General features: G+C 45.6%; 2 protein-coding genes across 3 annotated transcripts; one reads left to right on the forward strand and one right to left on the reverse strand.

The window, feature by feature from the left end:
* Nucleotides 1-922: 922 nt before the first annotated feature.
* LOC309360319 (homeobox protein prophet of Pit-1-like) lies at nucleotides 923-6,695 on the reverse strand. The gene is made up of 3 exons (XM_081895013.1): nucleotides 6,456-6,695; nucleotides 3,009-3,247; nucleotides 923-2,015 (listed from the first exon to the last, which is right to left on the reverse strand). Exons 1-3 carry the CDS (start codon nucleotides 6,532-6,534, stop codon nucleotides 1,674-1,676), a joined length of 660 nt encoding a protein of 219 aa, XP_081751139.1. The 5' UTR covers nucleotides 6,535-6,695; the 3' UTR covers nucleotides 923-1,673.
* Nucleotides 6,696-9,717: 3,022 nt separating this feature from the next.
* On the forward strand, nucleotides 9,718-21,375 carry LOC309360268 (sperm acrosome membrane-associated protein 3-like). 2 transcript variants are annotated; one of them, XM_081894947.1, is made up of 5 exons: nucleotides 9,718-10,691; nucleotides 13,108-13,322; nucleotides 16,003-16,161; nucleotides 19,369-19,447; nucleotides 21,175-21,375. In XM_081894947.1, the coding sequence occupies exons 2-5, from the start codon at nucleotides 13,184-13,186 to the stop codon at nucleotides 21,239-21,241; spliced, it is 444 nt and encodes a 147-aa protein (XP_081751073.1). In that variant the 5' UTR covers nucleotides 9,718-10,691; nucleotides 13,108-13,183; the 3' UTR covers nucleotides 21,242-21,375. The 2 variants fall into 2 exon arrangements, with proteins under 2 accessions (XP_081751073.1, XP_081751074.1); XM_081894948.1 differs by having other exon boundaries at nucleotides 9,719-10,527.
* Nucleotides 21,376-21,947: the final 572 nt, after the last annotated feature.

The following is a 21,947-nucleotide window of genomic DNA, read 5'->3' on the forward strand; positions in this document are numbered from 1 at the left end:
TGAAAACAAATCCTTATTTCCTGATTTAGACTATAATGTAACTTAAATAGAAAACTATCTTTAGAAAGATTTTCCCTCCAAAAGCATTTTATTTTAAAAATCTGATTTAAATAAAAAAATCCAATTTTTAATTTTTTAAAAAAATCATTGATTTTTATTCACCCTGGGTGTAATGAAAGAGAGGCTGAAGCAGAAAAATAGCAGGCCTATTAACTTAAACTGTTTTAAAAGGCGTAACAGGTATATGAAAATATACAGGCATTTTGTGTGAGAGCCGAGGTGGACTATCTAAGCTTCATCCGGCAGCTGCTGTGTAAGATCTTCTGATGTGTGAACTGAAATTTTCAGATGGGATTAATTGTGGCAGTGGTGTGTTAAAATTTTATGTATCTTTTTAAAATGTTTTTTTTATGGTTTGAATAGCATCCCTGAAATTACACAAAAACAGACAATGGTGCAAATATTTGATGAACTTGTGAGGAATATAGTGGGCTATATCTGTCCTCCAAGAGCATAAAACCATGGTTTTCAGACTGCATTTTTGGGAACAGGGATTTGCAAGATCTCTAACACACACCAATTTCCTATTGTCATTCATTTTGTTATTTAAGATCTCATTCATTTTTTATTTTTGTCTGTCTCTTCATCTGTTGCAGTTACATTTGTTTAGGTATTCACATTTGTCTTCATAGTTCTGCTTTCTGAATTGATTCTGGAGTCTGTTCCTGGTGCTATATTAATACAAGTTCATATCTATCCATTTATTTCAGAACAAATTAAAATAGAACAGTTCAATTTTTCTTTCTGCTCAAATATGCATGTCTCTCTCTAATGGAAACCTCCAATGTTCTTCAGCAGTTTATCAGGGCTTTCTCAAAGGTGATTTGCTCACCATTACTGATCTTCCTCTGCAGTTAGGGTAGCCACATGTCCTTTGAAAAGGACAGTCCTTTAATTGAAGCTGTTTGAGGGTTGTCCAGTTCAAATCCAGTTTAAAACTAAGTAGCCACAAGGAGAGCTGGAGGGGCCTTGAAGCTGTCCATCAACAATTAGTAGTACCTGCTGCCTGGCATCTTCTCCACTATGGTGAGTTGTTTTATAATTTTATTTAAATTATAGTAATTATTTCTAGATTTGTGTCTATACATATAAATTAGCATATGCAAATTTTATGCAAACTGGTGCCCTATTTTTTGGTGCTGCAAATCCTCTTTTTTGGCAATGTGTAACGGGTCACCCTACTTTCAAATTGCAGATACTGAGAAGTTTGGGGTTCTAGGTTGCTCCCTAAGTTGTTCATGTGAAGGTTTGGCCCAACTGGCCTGGGCAGCACCTTACATGGACCAAGTCCTCTCTCTCCATTCGAGAAGACCTTGAGAAGCACAGGGGTTTTGTAGCAAAGGGGCAGGGGTTCTTCAGCAGATACGTTGACGTGGCTTAAACAGGATGTTACACTGAGCTTGTTCTTCAGATACCATGCATATCACTGTTTGGCAGTGGTGTGTGTTGTTGTTTATCACTGGAACAGTCAAGCTCATGCAGCACAATTGCTTAATGGAAGCCACTACCAGCAGAATAAACAAGACAACGGTTCACATCTTTGGGTATCTTAATGATCATTTCCCCTGCCCTGTGTTCCTGCACCTTGTCAATCTGCTGCAGAGAAGGAGCTCTTAGTTCCAGTGGGTGCTGGGGTCGAGACTCAGAGTGAGCACAGGAGGTGGCGGAGCAGCTGTGGAGCGCAGAGGGCTGTACCAGTCTTCGTGAGCATGGGAGGGTTGAGGGTGGTGGGGGTTAGGACAGGAAAACTGGGCAGAAGTAGCAGGGGGAGGTGGGGGTGGCAGAGTGTAGGTGGAGGGAAAGCGAGGCAGGTGATGATGTGACCCAAGAGTGGGGGGATATTGGTACTGTCGAGGTAGGGGTGTAGGCAGGGGACAGAGGACACCAGAAGTGCCTGGTTTGGGTAGCGCTCGTTCCTGCTTTCGCTGCTTGGCTCGCCGGTTCTGGAACCAAACCTGTCAGCACAAGGAGAGAGAAAATGCATATTGTGAATCGTATTCCCTGGGCAAGGCATCTCGGCAACGATGTTTAGAATAGAATTATTCCTGAAAATCCATAACTTGTCAGTGCCAGCCTTTTAAGAAAACCAAGAATGTTTTGGGACATTGGCAGAAGGTAAACATCTGCCAGAAGCAGGAAATTATGAGATAAGCTTGTGCAGTGTGTTTGGGATGAACTAATTATACTTACAAAACAATAGGGCAAAAGGGGAATGATGCACATTTATACATAGGTATGTGTAGGTAGACAGATTGGAATTGTGGGCCCAAGCAGAGATTCTTAGCAGCTTTCTGGACTTTGCACACTCAGCTGGTTCTCTGGTTAATATTTTTGTTTGTTAAAATAAAAAAGTAGTAGGTTTTGGGAGGGGGATGCCTCAGTTTCTCATATAGAATCTCTGTTACAACAACATGTAACCAGTAACATTGGTCTGGCCCTGCGCCTTCTGTTTCAACTTTTAAACGCCTGCTGAAAACTTTTCCATTCCTTCAGGCAATTAAGAATGCACCTTTCCACAATAGTTACCTGGTTTCTGATTTTAACTATTTTCTATGGGGTTTGTTGTATGTATTTTTATGTACAATTGTCGTGAAGCACTCTGATTTTTTTATATGAATTAGTGATCTATAAATTTTTTTATAAAGAAATACATGCAACACAACTGTTTAAGTTTACATAAACGGAGAGCTTCAAGTCTATACACCCATTAATGCAGTTAGTAAAATACTGCCTCACTATTAGGAAAACATAGAATGAAAAACACCAAAGGGGAAAATTAATTCTAAATGTGACTTTAAAAAGGACACTTTCTTTGTCTCATGGCTGTAGAAAGGCACAACATTGCCTTGGAGACCCAGTTTCCAAAAGGCCCCTTGCAGGCTGCTTTTAACACGTCCAATATGGCAGTGTCCATATGTTCTTGGGGCCATTACGTACTGAGCAGGTACCTGGATGCGAGCCTCATTGAGTTTGATAGCCCTGGCCAGCTCCTCTCGGCAGTAAATATCAGGGTAATGGTTTTTTGCAAATGTTGCCTCCAGGTGATCTAGCTGGTCCTGGCTGAAGGTAGTCCGGTGACGTCTCCTGGTAGGGGCGGCAGCTGTATGAAGGGAGGAAGGTGCAGCTGGAGAGACCCCAGCCGGTTCTGGTACATTGGGGAACTTCTTACAGAGGGGAACTTCCACATCTGGAAGGCAAGAAGAGGATCCACTGGCATTTCTCTGTCGTGACCTACAAGTCACCTTTACCCAAAACTTTGCCAGTGCCCCTCAGGACTGAGCACTTTCCAACCCCTACTCCTTTAACCCACCCTCACCCCCACTTTCCCCTCTGCCTACATCTTGAAACACTCCTCGTAATGTGACATTGCTACAAGAACTCTGCAGCTGTGAGGTCTGTTTGGTCTTGCTTCTTTGCTCTAGATCATTCCCTCCCAAAGCTGCTTTTCCTTTTGGGAAGGCTGTTGGGAGTTCCATTTATGCATGTTTGCCAGCCCCGTGTACCGTATTTTTCGCCCTATAGGACGCACTTTTCCCCCTCCAAAAATGAAGGGGAAATGTGTGTGCGTCCTATGGGGTGAATGCAGGCTTTCGCTGAAGCCTGGAGAGCGAGTGGCGTCGGTGCGCACCGACCCCTCTCGCTCTCCAGGCTTCAGGAAGCTATCCGCAAGCCTTGCGCGCCCAGCGGGAGGTTCCGCCGGGCGCGCAAGGCTTGGGGCGGCAGCCTGCAGCCAGAAGCACGGGGCACGCTGCGGAGCACGCCCCGTGCTTGGGGCAGATGTCCGCAAGCCTCGCGCGCCCAGCGGGAGGTCCCACCAGGCTCGCAAGGCTTGCAGGCAGCAGCCTGTTCTGGGGGCTGGGGTCGGGGGAAGCTCGGGCTTCCCCCACGCCAGCCCCACGCCTGGGGGGGAAATATATTTTTTCTTTATTCCCCCCCCAAAAAATCTAGGTGCGTGCTATGGGGCGGTGCGTCCTATGGGGCGAAAAATACGGTAGTTTGGACCTTACATACTCCTGCCCAGCTGGTTAGAGTGTGGTGCTGATAACATCAAGGTCACTGGTTTGATCCCCATACGGGCCACCTGCATATTCCTGCATTGCAAGGCGTTGGACTAGATTACCCTCAAATTCCCTTCCAACTCTACAATTCTATGATTCTATGAAAGGAGCTGGAAATGGAACGACCCTTGAAAGAGAGCCCTCTTCCCCCTGCATATTGCTCCCCACACTTCCCACCCTGTAGAATGATATTTTTTTTTGGAAATTGTTATTTTTGGCTCAGGACAGCAGAATAGTGTAGCTTGAGCCAACCCTGGTATGTGATTTCTTAGAACCACTTGGATATTGCTTCAGCTAGCTGCAAAAAGCTGTGTTGCAACTGTCTCTTCTTCATAAAGAGTCTCCTGCTTTGAAAGTTCTTTGAGCGTTTCGAATAATTTTTCAGAAGCCGCACCTGGCAGCATCAGGTGTTGTGAACCTTTACCTCTTGTACTGATAATTAAGTGCCAGAACGGTAACAATATTTCCCCGCACCCTTTCCCCAATTCCTTCCTGCAATCCCTAGGATTAACTGTGGGGAACATGATTCTCCAGCCCCCACTCCCTGGGAGAACCTGAGATCGTGAGAGTGAGGGGAGCACAATAGGCTCACCTGAAAAGCTAATTAATTTGGGACCCCAGCATAGAGGAACTTGAGCCCCCAGGGATCTGAGCCCAAACAGCTTTCTCATTAATGTCTTTCCATCCGAGTGTTTTGGGAGAGGCTGCCCCCAAGGGATTACAAGCCCCCCTCCAGCCTATTTCAGTCTCCTGCCACTCAGCAATCTCCTCCAGCTCCTTAGAGGCTGTCATGTGGAAAATGAGTTTGCTCTTTCCTTGGGACAAGTTTCCTGCTTTTGTGGAGACTGTGGCAACTCTTCCCCTCCTAAAAGACCTCCTGGCTAAAATCACACTGAACAAGATCTGGAACTAGGACAGATGGTTCCTTGACTATGCATAGAAGGGTTGCCCCTTCCAGGAAACCAAGGGAACGAAACTGCACATGCACCATACATTTAAAGCACATGACTTTCCTCAAAACATCTTGAGGACTGTAGCTTACCTCTCACCGAACTATGATTCTCAGCACCCTTAACAAACTACAGTTCCCAGGATTCCTTTTAAAGGAGTCATCTGCTTTGAAATGTATGGTGTGCATGCAACCACAGTTACATTGTTTTCCGCTTCCATCACAAATTTGGGATTGATTTGGGGTTGCAAAAGGCCAGGAGGCACCATCTGCTGGTGGTTTCATGGAATTTGGTCTCGGATCAGAATTAAGTTTGTGATTAGTGTTGTGATGAGCACAGAAGATGGTTCTGAAAGCCACAGACAGTATTCAAATAAGCTCTCCTGATATTCTCTCCTACCAAACCCCAACCTCAAAGTGTCTCCAGACTGTCAGTATTCTGTGGAAGGGGTTGAAGTGTATACTGGGAAATTTAGGTTTACAATTAAAAGTGATTAAAGTGCTCCATTCTAGCACAACAACCACTTTAATAAAGCCAATGTAGTGTACCTGTTGGACTAGGACCCAGAATACCAGGGTTCATATCCCTACTCAGCCACAAGCTCACTGGCTGATCTTAGGCCAGTCACTGTCCCTCAGCCTAACCTACTTTACAGGGTTGTTGTGAAGAGAAAACATATAAATATAATAAAGAAAGAGGTGGACTTTCTGTGATTAGGAGAGAGACAGGGAGATGCACTGAGAAGTGTGGAATGTACAAATGATGAATGGGAAGATATATAAAAACTTTGCAAGCAAATCAGGATGAATGCTCATTGCTGTGTAACCTGCTTACAAATAATGAATTCTCAATAGAGACCAGATATAATCTAACACATAAGCTTTGTGCTAGCAAATAAGGATAGATGCTCAATAAATAGGTCATCAGGAGAAGAGCTAGAGACACACTGTCCTGGAATATTCCCATCTCACTGTCCATCTCTCCTCCAAAGCTCAACAATGGTGTAAGAAGAAGAAATACCACAAAAATATCATTTCCCATTTAATACAGAAACAACACACAGAAACAAAGATCACCCCAGACCTCCTTGATCCTGGTTTTTGGTTCTAATAAAAAGCTCTAAAAAGGAAGCCTTGCACATGTTTCCTGAAGGCTTTTGTAGACTTCTTCCCACACAGTTTTCAAGTCCTGCTCAGAGCTGGAAGCGCATCACTGATGTGCTGGCTCCCAAGTCCCCCTCTGCACAATCCCTGGTGTGGTAGTGACACATTCTCACATGCAGCTTTTCCACCGCCCAAATGTTCAGTAGCATCTGGACCCTCTTTGGTCTAGATGGCCTCCCTGTGCCCCCTCTCATGTCTGTAGACCAAAGCTTCCCCAAACTCACCAGCTGTGGAGCTGACAGTCTCAGGGTATACGTCAGTGAACCCTTCGCTCTTCCTTTTCCCTGTTCGTCCACCCTCCATCTCCTTTGATCCTTGCTGTGTCCCCCCCAACCAAACTTTTAAGCCAGTTCTGACGTCACCCCCTCCCTGGTTGTCTGTCTTACGTGTGGAGGGTGCGGCTTTGCCGTGCCGCCTCCCACCCCTTGGCTTGGAGCACCCCCTCCCAGGATGGAGATGGCCAGGAGCAGGAGGGGGTGGGGTGGGGTAGGGAAGGGAAGGGATGTTCACATCAAGGGAACGGGGCCAGGCAAGGCATGTGGAGTGGAAGGATACTGGAACTCTGGGTATATGTGCAGTCCGGAATATGAATTTGTGCAGCAGAGTTACTTTAAAAGTTATTTATGCAGGTTATAGATGTGCCTAGGTGCTCTGTGAAAATGCTGCTGAATGGATGCATATGTCTGCATGTGGAGAGTTGTTGCATTGCTTTGTTACAGTTCCCTGTGATGCACTTTAAGTATGTGTGCGTTTTTGTTTATGAGAGTTTTGTAGCTCTCTTGGAGCGGCGTGCACACCTTGACTTCCCAAGGTATGCCAATTGCTCTGTGAGTGTGTTGAATTGATGCCTTCCTTGACAGCACTCCGGAGGCCCTCTGTGGGTGGCAGCCCACCCTGAACCCATCTCCTGGGATAAGGTTCCAGCAATCATGACTTTCTATTGTCAAGGCAAATCCCTTGGAACAGCAGGAGCCAGCCAGTCCATAGAGAGGCCCTTGAAAAGCTCTCTGCTTGCCACATCCCCCTTGGAATTGACTTGCAGGGCCTGCAGCCCTTCCAGTCACTGCAAAAGCATCTCCGCACTCGGATCCACCACCGTCCTCCTTGCTGTCCTAACAGGGGTGAGGTGGGGGTCATATCAGGCCACTGCTTATCATTTTGGGTTTCCTTGCTGAAGCTTTTGTCTTCGTGACACAATTGTGGAGCTTAAAAGCAATTCCAGAGGGACAAAGGTGCCAACTGGTCTGGCAGGTAAGGGGAACCTGCAGCTAGTCCAGCATTCCAGCTCACCATTGCTTGCAGGGTAGTGGTAAAGGACCCAAGTGGTAAATAGTGTGGCTGTGCACTGCTTGAGGCCACGTCCCACCCCAACACTGGGGAGCCAATCTCTCCCTTTTAAAAACAGACACGGTGTAATGAAAGATAACAGCAATGGCACCAGTGGCTGCTTTGTGCCACACAAGTGCCATGCCTGCCATTAAGTGTGGGTGGTGGCTGGAGAGGAAGTCCAGCAGGTCATCAAAGAGTTCTAACCTCCACTGTCTCTAACCTAGGAATCCTGCAGGGATCCAAGAATCCTGCACCTGCTTGGTTGCTATTGCAAAGGAAGAGAGGGACATTTTGCTGCTTTTGTCTGGGAATCACCCAATGAAACTGATGGCTGAGAGGTTCTTCAAGACTGAGAATAATGAAATAAACCTCCACACAATGTGCAGTTCACTTAAGGGCTAGAATAGATAACATGTACAGAGGATAGACTGATCATTAGATATGATAGAACAGAATCTTTCCACGTTCAGAAACCCTACCGCTGAGAACAGGGGAGTAACAGCAGGGTGCGGCCATTGCACATGTGCCTTAGAAAAATAGAATTAGAGCTGGAAGGGACCCTGAGGGTCATCTAGTCCAACCCCAGAAACATCTGGGTGGCCTTTTTGGAAATGTGACGGTGGGCTAGAAGATGGTCTCATCCAGCAATACGATGCTTTGTGCTCTTGTGTATTGTTTCTTTATACCACCTGTGTGGCTCCCCGCAACCCCCCAAAGCTTCCGGGAAGTTAGTAGAAGGATGAGCCCTGAAATTGTGCATCGACTGTTGCTGTTGTGCTGATTGCCCTTCGATTGCGGTTTAATGTGATTAGGCCCTTGTGATTGCTAAGCCTTCCTCTGGGTCCCAGTGGGCAGCCTTCCTCATTATTACTAATTGGCAATCGTATGTGGAGAGGAGAGGCTGTGCCCTCAGGACATGGCACAAGGTATGGGGGGTGGCAGATGGCAGGAAATAATAATCTCCAGCCCTCCCATAGCGCTATATGTCAATAAGCTTTTACAAATCATAGTTAAGTCTTGACCAAGTGTTGATTCTTTGAATCCAATGAATGAGTCTAATTGATGGGCTCCAGTCCACTTTTGCAGCTAGGAGGAGTACTGATTGCGCATTCTCTTCTCCTTCACTAGTCAAACTAGTAAGGGTGCAGCTGGGGTGACATTTCAGTTTTCAGTAGGGGGAGATTTTAGTCTGGGTAGTCCTACAGAGGCATTCATTAGAGGTACAATGAACTAGAGATATGGTAGAAGCTGCAGTAGCATTGTGGTGGCAGTTTCTGCCCCAGAAGGGCCAGAAGTTTCTGCATATTAAAGGGAATGCCTCCAGGGAACCTGCACAGGGATGAAGACAATTTTGCCCCATCCTCAAGTGTGTTCACTGTTCCCTAAATATGGCTACATTGTGGTGGGAAGATTCCCAAAATGGAAATCCTAAACTCCCACTCTGGGATATATTCACACACAAGGTGAGGCAAAGGAGAAGATGGTTATCTCTGGTGTGTGAATCTGACTTCAAGCCAACATTAGTGATGTAACAATATCCTCCACCACATCAGACGGCCGCAAACCAGCACAGGGGCTGCAGCAGCTCTCCACCACTCAATGCCTTGCTGCCTAGTGGTAGGCTGGCCTTGCACACAAGAAGAACCCTGCTAGATCAGACCAAGGAACCATGTAGTCCAGCATCCTGTTCTCAGCAGTGGCCAACCAGATGCATCTGGGAAGCCTGCAAGCAGGAACTGAACGCAACAGTAATGTCTCCACCAGTGGTTCTGCCTTCAACAGCAAAGATAGAACCTAGCCATCATGAACTCAACATGAAGAACCAATGAGCTGGCTAGAAATGTAGGTGTTCCTAAGGAACACTCACACAGAGGTCTTCCTTCCATGTCCATGTTTGCTGCCTCTGTAAGGTAGGAAAGCATCAAATTGCTATTTTCTCCACATACTTCCCTTGAGCATGCAAAAAATGGGTCAAGAATGCAGAACGCTGCATTCTTGACCCAGTTTGATGCCTTTTCCTAACCAAACTTTTTATTGTTGCTATTATCTCCTTAGGAATTTTATCTCATTTATAGTTCTACCACAGGGATGGGATTCCATTCATGCTGTGTGTGCCTTTAAGTGTTTGATGGTCCAGAAAGGACTTAGCAAGCCAGCAGCCCCTGCTACTTCAAAGTGACTTTTGAATTGTGTGGTTGGGAGTGCAGAAAGTGTGTATTCTCCCCCTTAGATTTACATGCAGACTGAAAACATGAAGGGTGAATAGGATTGTGCCTCGTGGCTACGTTCTTGACCTCTGCACTTCCACTGGCCTGACTTAGTACATTCGCCAGAAGATGAGAACAGGCTCTACATGTGTACATGTGCCCATGCATACAGCCCATTCCTCACTTCTACGGCATGTTGGGAGGTTGGGAGTGAGGTCAACAGATGCACAGAGGTTAGGGGCAGAGCTACTGGGTCACAGTTCCCCTCCATGCTTTTGCTCTACATCAGGTTTCCACCTTTAGCCTTCCAGAAATTGCTGAACTACAACTCCCATCATCACTGGCCATTGGCCATGTTTTCTGGTGCTGGTAGGTAATTGTACTTCAGGACCTATAGACTGCAGCACCAGTCCTATCATGCAACAAGGCGAAGCAGATGGTGGCATTTAGAAGAATGCAGATGAAAGCAGAAAATAGTCTCTGAATGATGTAGCAAGATCCCAGGGTGGAGTGGAGGCATCATTTGGTGCTCTGCTTTAGGCAGCAAAAACCATCTTAGGCCAGAATCGAGAGACTGGGCCTGACTCTTCAAGGGCAGTGGTAACAGGCTGTGACATCACAGGGCGACCTCAGAGCTGAGGTTCTAGAAGCCAGATGAACTGCCAACACTGGGTGGGGTGCATTGCCTGCTGCAACTTGCTGGGCTGTTTAAGAACTTTGTGGTGGCCCTGGAGAGGTTCAGGCAGGCATTTGGGCAAAGGTAGGCTCCTCATTCTGCTAGTTAGCACTGTATGGCTTCTGGAGCTATAGACTCGGCATCTTGAAGACGAAAAACTGAGGCCTAATTCTTGCCTACGTTAGAAGTCCCACTACGCTAATTTGAAATGGATTTGAACTCCACCCTCATCGGGCAAACCATGCTAGGTTAGTAGGGTCAGTCGCTCCCAGTCTTTGTGTTGAGATACACCATGTGTATCTTTGTGTTGTGATACACAATTTGCCATGAATAATATGCTGTTAAAATAATTATAGTTTCCCAGGAAGTCTCATTCAACTCACCATCCATTGAGATGGCAATAAATGCTACACACACACACACACACACACACACACAGTCTCTCTACATCTGGAGCAATGGAATGATCCAAATACACCTGAAGTAGAGACCATTAAGTGCCAGAATACAAGACGTACAAGCTGCCCATCTCCTTCTGGTCCTTTTTGGTTTGAGAGGGACACATGATTCCACTTTTCATTTGGAAAAATTGTGTGCCTCAGGTATCAGAAATATGGGGAAGACTGGGTTAGGCAGACACTGCTCTAAGGCAATATTCAAGAGGGCATGCTGCACAGTTCACACTCTTATGTATCTTTCCTGCTTTCCTTCCCCTGGGAGAATAATTGGCATGAGGATAATAAGTTAGGTGAGGATGTTGCCAAGAGGAAAGCTTTTAATTAGCCACACCCTTTACCAAGAGCCTGGACCATTTTCCAGGAGGTCTCAAGGCACCTAAATCAACCAAGGCTGGATTCTGAATGGAGCTCCCCAACGATAAGAGTGAATCACCAGCCTCTCAGAACCAGAAGAGACTGCTCAGATCTTTTTGAATTGAAATTATAGCAACCAGTCCCCCAAGGCAGTTTGTTCTCTAAAGGATCCCCAGGGGGAAAGCAGGGGTTGTGCTCTGAGGCAATGTAGTAGCCAAAACACAGTGTGAGGCATCAAGACAGAGCAATGCACTTAATTTGAGAGGCAGGGCTTCTGCCTCCATGAAGCCCTGTGGGTAATAAAACACTTAGTCAACCAGGTGTTATGTTGTATGCATATGGATGCAATCTGTGCAGATGTACAGGTAGTGCATGTGTACAGGTGGTACATGTGTTTATACCCAAGATGTACATGCAAATAAATCAAGATTGTTTATTTATTTGTAAATTTGTAAATTGCTATATTTGGTGCCTGCACTAAGCCACCCCAATCTTTCCCATGCATTTACTTTTGCCAAGCAACAGCCTTCAGTGACTGCCAGTGCTGGGTCATGGGACAAGTACTGAGGAGAAAGGGGGCAATAGATTCAAGGAGAAATCTGCAAGTCAGGAGGAAAGACTAACCACAGATGCAGGAACACACCAGAGCTCAGGAATCCCTTGATGCTCAAGCAAGATGTACGATCTCAGCTAGTGGTCCCAACCAGGGGGAAATAGGGGCATGTACTAAGCACAGGGGACACAGGTGGCGCTGTGGGTTAAAGCCTCAGCGCCTAGGACTTGCTGATCGAAAGGTCAGCGGTTTGAATCCCTGCGGTGGGGTGCGCTCCCGCTGCTCGGTCCCAGCGCCTTTTTACTAAGCACAGATTCAAGGGACTCAAGGTTGCAAAGTCCAAGCTCAGGATCCAGCAAGCAGATCCAGCTCATGCAGAGGTCAAGCACCAGTAGGGCAGAAGTAAGCAGAGCAGAGGATGGGTCCAGATAAGTGAAATTAGGCAAAGTAGAGGCCAAGGTAGGTAGCACCCTGGACAGCTCCAGTTGGAAACTAGGCTAGAAGCCAGATGACACAGACTTTGGTGTTGCTGCAAGAGCCAGCAAGCCCAAACTGAGCCTTAAGTGGGGCTACAGGTTCTGCTAGACAGCTAGCCTCAGCCCTCATGAGTGGCACTTCTACTCTTAAAAGGGGCCCGTCTTGCTTTATAAGCTCCTAACTCTAGTAGCACAAGGGTGGCTGGGTCCCACTATGGTCCCACTATGGCAGGGCTGGGGAAACCAGGGTGCTGCAGATGCTGCTGGAATATAACTTCCATCATCCCTAACCATTAGCCCCACTGGCTGGAACTGATGGGAACTGAAGTCCAACAGTAACTGGAGGTCCACAGGTTTCCAAGTTCTGCCTCTAGGCTCGAGTCCTTGGACGGTAATGTAGCTTTTTCAGGTGCCTGGTGCTGGAATTTCTAAGCAGGTGGGAACATTGGAGGCAAGTTCCAAGGGCAAAATTACCTCCCAGTCCATTATGCTCCCATGTATCCATGGTCTCTTCTCCTAAGAGGAGACCAGGCCCTAGGTCATGAACCATGACGCAAGGCTCAGCTGGGACAGGAACACCTCTATATTCCTTCCTGCCCAGAAAGATCCAATGGGTGGGTGAGGTCATTCTAGTTTTAGAAGGTTCTTCACTGAGAAGTCTTGCCACCTGCAATTCAGTGGCTGCACGTCAGTTCCAGCTGCTCCTAGTAGAGATGCCCACACCACACATCTTGTCTCCTTGCTACATCATGATAACTCTCCACAATAGTAATGCATCCTTTTCCTCCCTGGATGATCTCCAAGTCACTCTCTCTTTTTGTAGATCTGGTCAGCCTGAAAAAGTCCCCTCTTCCTCCTGCTTAGCAACAGGGACAGCAGGACCAGGCCGCTGGGAAGAGATGAAGGCTCTTTTGCTGCTGCCTCTTATGGCCTGCCTTGCGGTGAAAGTCCGTAGCAAGATCTACAGTCGCTGTGAGCTGGCACAGACACTGAAACGCTGGGGAATGGATGGGCATGAGGGCTACAGCTTAGCTAACTGTGAGTAGCCAATGAGTGGTTGTCAGTCTGCTTACTGTGTTTTGTGGGAGGGTGTGAAGACGTGGTGCATCACCAAAACTGGCAGGATCAGCTTGTATGTGGGCAAGGAGAAGTTTGCAGAAAGCCATTGGGCATGTGGGCAGAAATTAAAGTGGCCCCAAGCAACCAGTTTCCCACCTCGCTCTGGCTGCCATATGCTCGGATTTTCCTGGACATTGCTGGGATTTCAAAGGTGGAATTGACATCTGGGGTGAATTTAGGGTTTCCCTTAAAAAAGCTCAACAATTATGGTGGTTTCCTGGTTTTTAAAGTATTTTTTGCTCTATAAGATGCACCAGACCACAAGCCGCATCTAGTTTTTGGAGGAGGAAAACAAGAAAAAAATATTCTGAATCTCAGAAGCCAGAACAGCAAGAGGGTTCGCTGTGCAGTGAAAGCCTCAATCCCTCTTGCATTCTGGCTTCTGGGATAGCTGCGCAGCCTGCATTCACTCCATAAGACGCACACACATTTCCCCTTACTTTTTAGGAGGGAAAAAGTGAGTCTTATAGAGCAAAAAATATGGTACTTTTTGAAGTATGGCAGCTCTAGCCTCCAGTCTCAATATTTTGCAGCCGGGTTTCAAGTGCATGCTGGAATTACAGGTTTCTGCATTAAAAGTAGATTAAAGCACTCTGTTGCTCTAGTACAACAAATCCACTTTGAAGAAAACAGCAATGGGCATTATGCTTTGGAAAGCATTTTCTCAGACTTTCTACCCTAAGGGCCCACTTGAAATGATTGAAAATTACTGAGGCCCACCAGTCACAAAAAGGTGGCACTGGGGTGGAGCCAGACACAAAGTGGTAGAAGATGGAGGCAGAGTTTGCATAATCAACTGGCAACTGAATATTATATCTTTGGAAATTGCTGAATTGTTTGCCATAGAATTTTTATTGTGGCAAGAAGTTTCACAGCTGTGTTGTTTTCGCCAACCTGAATACAACCTGAATTTGCTCTGCGCATCTTATGAACCAGCCTCCTCATTTTCTGCAGAATTTGCTGATTCATGGCTTCTGTAGAGGAGCCCTTTTCTTTTATATCCCCCACCACCACCATGCCTATTTTTACCCATCTCCTGTAGTTTCTTCTCCTTTTCTCCTTTCACATCCAACCTGTACCTTATCTCTCACACCTTTCATCCCTCCTCTCCTCTTTTTTCATTCCCTTCCTCCTCCTCTAACAGTGTCCTCCTCCCTTTCTAGTACCAGTTTATTTATATGTTCACAAAATAATAAATATTAACCTTTTATCTCCTTTTCTAATTTTCTTTAACACCTCCTTGCACCCCCCACCCCACCCGAGGAGCAAGGGGAATTCCCTTCTCTCTTCCCCAACTTAATTTTCTGTCTCCTGGGCACTTTTAAAGAGTATGCAATAAGTTGCTGGTGCTGGTAATAGTCTAACCAAAAGGCTAGGCCACAAGTGATGGGCACAGCATTAGGGATTTCACAGCATTACATAAATGGTGATGATTATTTTTAATGATGCTATGTTATTATTGTCCATTGAAGAAATGATTCAAATTAGAAGGGATTCCTTCAGTGTCTCCCATGCCCCATTAGATGTTTCACTACAGTGAAATGTACTAAGCTACTGCAAAATGCAGAACAAAGTTTACTTTAAGCTGTGAGAATGCCAGTGCACTCTGGTAGCACACACTGCAGAATTGGGTTGCAGGTTGTGGGATGGGTGGCGGTTAGCAGAAATTCAAAGTGTCTTGCATCTTCTGGTAACACCTAGAAGGCAATGGGGAGCTGGGAAGAGCTTTTGTTGGGTACAGGGTAGGAATCTAATGCCCTTTCTTGTTTCCTGTCCCTATAGTAAAGGCTACTATTTTCTATCCATCCACTTAACCGTACTATCTATCCCAATCATCCACAAAGAAATTGGGAGATAACTATTTTTTTATTATTGATTATATTTTTCTCTGCGCTCATGAGGGCTGGAAGCCTAGTATCAGATTCAAGATCAGTATCAATGTCAAATCCTTTGCCATGAGTCAGATTCCAAGCTTGCATGTTGACACTGTTAGTGTGCAGAACGCATCCCACTAATCCCAAGATCCTTTTCAAAACGCATCTCTTCCGCTAGCATGTTTGCATGCAGAACAGCAAGGGATGAGTGATTCTGTCAATTTCAGTTTCACTCAGCTTTCCACATTTCTGCACCAAAATCTTCATAGCGTTTCATCCCTATTTTAGCTTGAATTTCTCCTAATATACACATTTTTGTATGCAGCTTTGACTAATATGCACATTTTAAAAGCAATTCTCCTCAACATAATGTATTTTATATATCATTTTCACCAATGTATACATTTTTATAGACCCTTTCCCTTAATAAATGCATTTTTTAAAGACTGGTTGGTTGGTAAACTGCATCTCAAAATTTTGAGGTGTGACTTTTGAAGGATAATTGTCCTATAATTATATCCAGTGCTATTTTCCTAGAAAAAGAGGTCCCTCGTTCACTTATAATGACAATGGTGCCCACCTGAGAGGAGCCAGAACTGAGTTCCAGTGAGGGAAAGCCCACTCACATTTTCCTTGAGACAAATTTCATCTCTGATAAAATCTGCTTTCCTAACAACTTCTTTCTGGGGGGAAAAGTGGTTAACCTGTCCACCTACCTATCTTAGGGATCTGTTTGGCATACTTTGCAAGTGGCTTCAACACGGAAACTGTGATGCATAACTCAGATGGCAGCTCCGAATACGGCATCTTCCAGATCAACAGTCGCTCCTGGTGTGCTGACCGACACACTCTATCAAAGAACCTGTGCAGTTTATCTTGCTTTGGTGAGTGTCATTGCAAGAAGGCAGGGGTGAGTGCCTGGGTTATGGTGCAACCTCCATGCTGGCCACAGCAAGCCCATAGTCTGGCCCGGCAAATCTATTTAACAGAATTTGTATGCCTCTTAATTGTAAATGAAACCTCCAAATTATTTAAAACCAGTGATCCTGCTCAGGGATGCCTTTGCAGAGAACGCTCCTAACTAGCTCTGCTGCAGTCTTCCAATCCCCAGCAGACATTGTCTCTTGGTCTTCTGAGAAGTTGCTAGAATCCACATAGACACAGCTGCAATAGCAGCCATTGAAAATCAGGGTAGTGTAGTGGCTGTCGCTCAATTAAGAGACTGCATGGATTTTTAGGGTGGGATCATAGTCCAGTGCTGGAGAGACATAGACATTACATGTTGAAGGGCCTGTGTAAAGATCCCTGGCATATTAAGTAAGGCTCAGGCTGTAATAGCAGGGTCAAATTTCTTGAAAAGGGGGCAAATCCACATTCATTGCACATGGCTTCCCCCAAAGGATCCTGGGATTATTATTATTATTATTATTATTATTATTATTATTATTATACCTCACCCTTCTGACTGGGTTTCTCCAGCTACTATGGGCGGCTTCCAGCATAAAGAAAAACATAGTAAAACATTAATCCTTCTAAAGCTTCCCTTTACAGGGCTGCCTTCAGATGTTTCCTAAATGTTATATAATTCCTCATCTCCTTAACATCTGACCAAAGGGCATTCCACAGGGTGGGTGCCACTACTGAGAAGGCCCTCTGCCTGGTTCCCTGTAGCTTCACTTTTCACAGTGTGGGAACCGCCAGAAGGCCCTCGGAATTGCAGTTCCCCCTTCACAGAACTACAGTTCTTGGCAACCATAACAAACTACAGTTCCCAGAATTCTTTGAGGGAAGCCATGTACTTTAGATTGGTGTTGAATATGCTTTGAATGTATCGTGTGGAACTGCCTGCTTGGGGTTGCTCAAAACCACCATAAGAGAAGCTGGGCTATAATGTATATTGCAGATCACTAGGCCCAAGGGGATGCAACGTGGTTAAGGAGCAGAGTCAAGGAGAGTATTAGAGTCAAGAAGGAAGAAAAGGGAAGTATTGTCCAATTGAAAAGAACAAAAGGAGTACAAACTTTGGCAAGATAAGTGCAAGCAGATACCAAGGGATACCCAAACAGAATGGGGTGAGCCCATTGCTAGAAACATAAACCTAAGTTGAACTTTTGGACAACAAGGAAATCAGAGGTGTGCTAAAGGAGGATAAAGAGATTTCAGGGAAGCAGAATGTATTCTTTGCATCTGTCTTCACAGCAGATGATGTAGGACAGATCCCTGTCCCTCGCGGAGTTGGAAGGGACCTCCAAAGGTCCTCTAGTCCAACCCCCTGCAATGCAGGAATCTAAGCTAGATCATACATGACAGATGATCCTCCAACCTCTGCTTAAAAACCTCCAAGGAAGGAGAGTCCACCAGCTCTTGTGAGAATCTGTTCCACTGTTGAGTGTAAGGCTGTCAAAGATTACTAGCTGTGATGACCACGTTCTACATCCATTGTTGTAGACAGTATGTTTCTAAACACCAGTTGGTGATAATCACAAGTGGGGAGAATGCTGTTGCAGTCAAATCCAGCTTGGAGCCTTCCCAAACGCATCTGGTTGGCCACTGTAAGAACAGGATGCTGGACAAGATAGGCCTCTGGCCTGATCCAGCAATGCCCTTCTCATGCTTCTGTGATGGGAAAGAGTCTCTGTCAAAGTTCCTAGGAAACCTCTGCCAATCAGAGTAGACAATATTGTACTTGTCAGAAAATAAAATAAAATAAAATTATAGTCTGACCCAGGCTGGATGTATACACACTGCAGAAAAAAATGTGTTATGATCACTTGTAATGGAAAATCCCATTGGCGACAAATCTACAGCTCTAGAGCACCATCCAGTGTCACATGTTTATAAAACAGTTATAACAATATAATTGATGAGCATAGCCGAGTCCTATGTATAAGGGCACCTATGTTTAACTGAGTAAATGAAATCTGTTTTAAATAATTGTTGTAATGATTACTGAGCTAATGTATTTAAAGTGCTTTGTACGCTTTGGAAACCTGCCACAGGAACACTGTTATATTATTAATAGGGGCCTGTAACTAGAGACCTGGGCTTTGCTTTCAGATCCATATGAGAACTTCCCCCTTCCTCCCCTCTTTAACAACTCTTTCCCTGCAACCCTTTGCTTTCCCCGTTTGCCTTCTTCCCCGACTTCTTCCTCTGGCCATCTCTTCCTCTGGACCACAGGCTGTTGGTCCTCTCTTGTTTTAGCCACCCAACCACCAACCACTCATTTCCCTTTTTCCGCTTGCCCTTTCATTAGGCCAGTGTCACCGACCTTTGGGGACACAGGGACATGTTTGGAAATCAAAAGAAATTGTCACTGGCATCAAAGTAGACCCCCACGAGCCCCAAACACTCCTCAATCTTCCTTTGAGAAGATCTCAATCTTCTCAAAAAGAAGGCAAAATGCCACCATGTAGTCCCTCCCTTGTTGGGCATTTGCCTCTTGAAGCAACTGCATCACTCTGCCTAATGATAGGACCAACCAGCAAACAATCTGTTTCAATCTGGCCTTTTGCACTCTGCTGAAACTGCTGCACACAGACAGCTCAGTATAAATAATTATTTAACAATATTTATCTCAATATGTATTAATGAGACCATTAGAGGGTCCAACGGTCAAGAAGGAAGTTTTTGCATGTACTGCAGAGGGAATTGAGGGGTAGATGAGGCTTGCCAGCCTGGGAAGGTAGCTCATCTAGGAGAAGGAAAACTCTCATCCTAAATCTCTGTTGCCTTGTGGGATACCTTCAGGATTGGAATAGGCAAGGGAGTAAACCCTACATGAATCCAGAGTGGAGTCCCTAAGGCAGTTGGATAGCTCCTTCTGGCAACTCCTGTAGCCAAGCTGGTGCCAAACATATTTCTCTACTTTCCTTTGGACCACATCAGCAAGGACTTGTCATCTGGGCAACTCAGGACCGCCATACAATCTGCCTGTCATGCACCCCCCCGGGGGGGTCACTTTGGTACTGCTAACATAGCAATTTGACTTCACCCCCAGAGGCACACTCCATTGTCTCTCAAGACAGACAGATGCCAACAGTATATTATTGTGCAGTACATAATATTGCCATTTCCTCCTCACACCCTAGATCTACTTACTGAAGAAATTATTGATGACATAATCTGTCTCAAGCGAGCTACAGCTGAACCAGAAGGCTTGGCAGACTGGTAAGGGGATGAGTTTGTCTTTCAGTAGCCTTGTCTACCTGCTCCACCCATCTCTCCATTCTGTATTATCTCCTCTTTCTGGTAGCTGTCCATCTAGCCTTAAAATCCCATTGGCAGTAAGCATCTGTGCCAATTCCATTTTCCAGTTCTTATTGGAGGGTGGGCAAGGAAGGAATGGTTACTTGAGATTTCTGGTTTGAAACCTTGAATTAATAGTAGTAATAAATAATAATTATTATTTTTTTTGCCATCCTGATCAGTGTTTGAGTGGGAGAAATATTACAAATAACAGAATTGCAGATGTAGTCACACACACAGTTGTATTCCCCAATAGCCTGGGTCCTGAAATCTGGCATTGGGACTAAACCTCAAGTTTGGGTACTCATGAACACATAGTCATCTAGACATATGAAACTAACTTGTTGCAAGTCAATACTGTTTAGTACTGAGATTAATCTGTTTGGCAGTAGTTCTCCAGGTTCTCAGGTAGAAATGTGTCTTTCCCATCACTTTCCCCCTGATCCTTTTAAACTGAAGATGCTGGAGAGTTCTGGTCCATTCCCTGCACTCACTTTGCCCAAAGCCAGGAGGACTGTCACTCCAGTACAGATCACTTCGGCCGTTTGGACCAGACTGACACACAAAGAGAGGCATTGCAGTAAATTATCTACAGAGCAGAGAGATTCAGATTTTTTAGGCACACGAGACAAGGCAAGGATACCTTAAAAAAATAATTTAAGTGCAGATAGTTCTTTCTGAGGTTGTAAACCTGAGTCTGTGCTGCATCACTCAGATTGCACTCAAAGACTTGGATGCTTCTTCATATGAAACACAACACAACACAACACAAACACCCTACATAGACATGCTGTCTGACATTGAGTTTTGTTATGTTCAGGGATGTTTTTGTATGAAGAAGCATGCAATCCTGTGACTCCTCATTGTCAATCTAAATTGTTATGACCCAGGTCTAAGTTTCAGACCCCAAAGACAAGTGGGCCAAAGAGAGACCCCAAAAGTAGTGGAGATGTCCAGATATCACACAGGCAAGTGAGACAAGTCATAGGCACACGAGAAGAATAACCACACTGTTGAGAGCACAGAATCTGATTTCTCCTCTCAGCAGTTTCAGGGAGATACTATAAATAAGCATTCTCCGCGTCCTTTGTCTGTGTCAGTTGTGGGAAACCTGTGCTCCCCTACCCAGGACATTGTTGGACTCCCAACTTCCATTAGCTTCAACCATAATGGCCAATGGGGTGGGATGATTGGAGTTGTGGTGTGGCAACATCTGGAGGGCCACAGGTTCCCCAACCCTGGCCAGATTGCTGTTCTCAACAAGGGCATGCATTCAGGACACACCGTTGTACAACTAGGACCTTCAAACTTTGCTGGCCCCTCAGTTAAGAAGAAGAACCCTGCTGGGTCCAGCATTTGGTTTCCACCAACGTTCCCATCCTAGCAGGGACCATGGAGACTGACAGCTACCCTGGGCCCCCATACCAGATGGCTGGTTCTGTGAGCCACTATTCAAATCCCCACAGTCCTCCAGCAACACGAGGCAGATGTGGAGAAATGCACAGCCTGTTACACTTTTGCATTTCATTACAATGGAAGTACATAAGAAGCTGCCACATACAGAGTAAGGCCATGGATCCATCTGGCTCATGACTGGCTTCGCATGCTGTCTGCATTTCTTTCTCTCCCTGCTCCCCCTTTCTCCTTAGGTATGGCTGGAGAGATCATTGCCGCGGCAGAGATCTGAGTTACTGGGTTGCTGCCTGCAATCTGTGAATTAATAGCGCCATCCATGGAACTCATGTCCTGCAAGTCACCCTGCCTACGTCTTGTCTTCAGATGTAATCCCATAATGTAATCTGATTGAAGCCATAACGCTATTTTGATAAATAAACTCCATTCCCAGACAAGGCCTTGCCATGTACTTTGTCATGTCCCTGGTGTGGATACTGGGGGTGGGCATCATGGTAGGGCAGGGTTGTGGGGAGCATGTCAAGAGGAGCTGCTTGTCTAGGAAGAACAAACCAGAGCTGGCTGGATATGCTGAGCTCTGGAGTGGAGTGGGTCACGCTTGTTCACGTACATGTGCAAACATTTCTTGAGGGTTTTTTTGTGTGCCTTGTTGCCCCGCAGAGGACCTTAAGGTCCACAAATGACAACACTTTGGAGGTCCCAAGTCTCAAGGTGGTTAAGATTGGTCTCAACTAGGGCCAGGGCCTTTTGAGTACTAGCCCCAACTTGGTGGAACGCTCTGTCACAAGAGACTAGGGCCCTGCGGGACTTGACATCTTTCCACAGGGCCTGCAAGACAGAGCTGTTCTGCCTGGCCTTTGGTTTGGACTCAGTCTGACCCTTCTGTTTCCTTCCCCTTACAGTTTTGATTTATGGGCTACTTATAAAATGAGGCTGCATTTTAAATTGCATTTTAACCTGTATTTTAAATTGGTTTGTTTTTCTCCCCATTATGCTTTTAATGTAATTT

Source organism: Podarcis melisellensis (assembly GCF_964234715.1).
Source record: "Podarcis melisellensis genome assembly, chromosome: 17".
NCBI lineage: Eukaryota > Metazoa > Chordata > Lepidosauria > Squamata > Lacertidae > Podarcis > Podarcis melisellensis.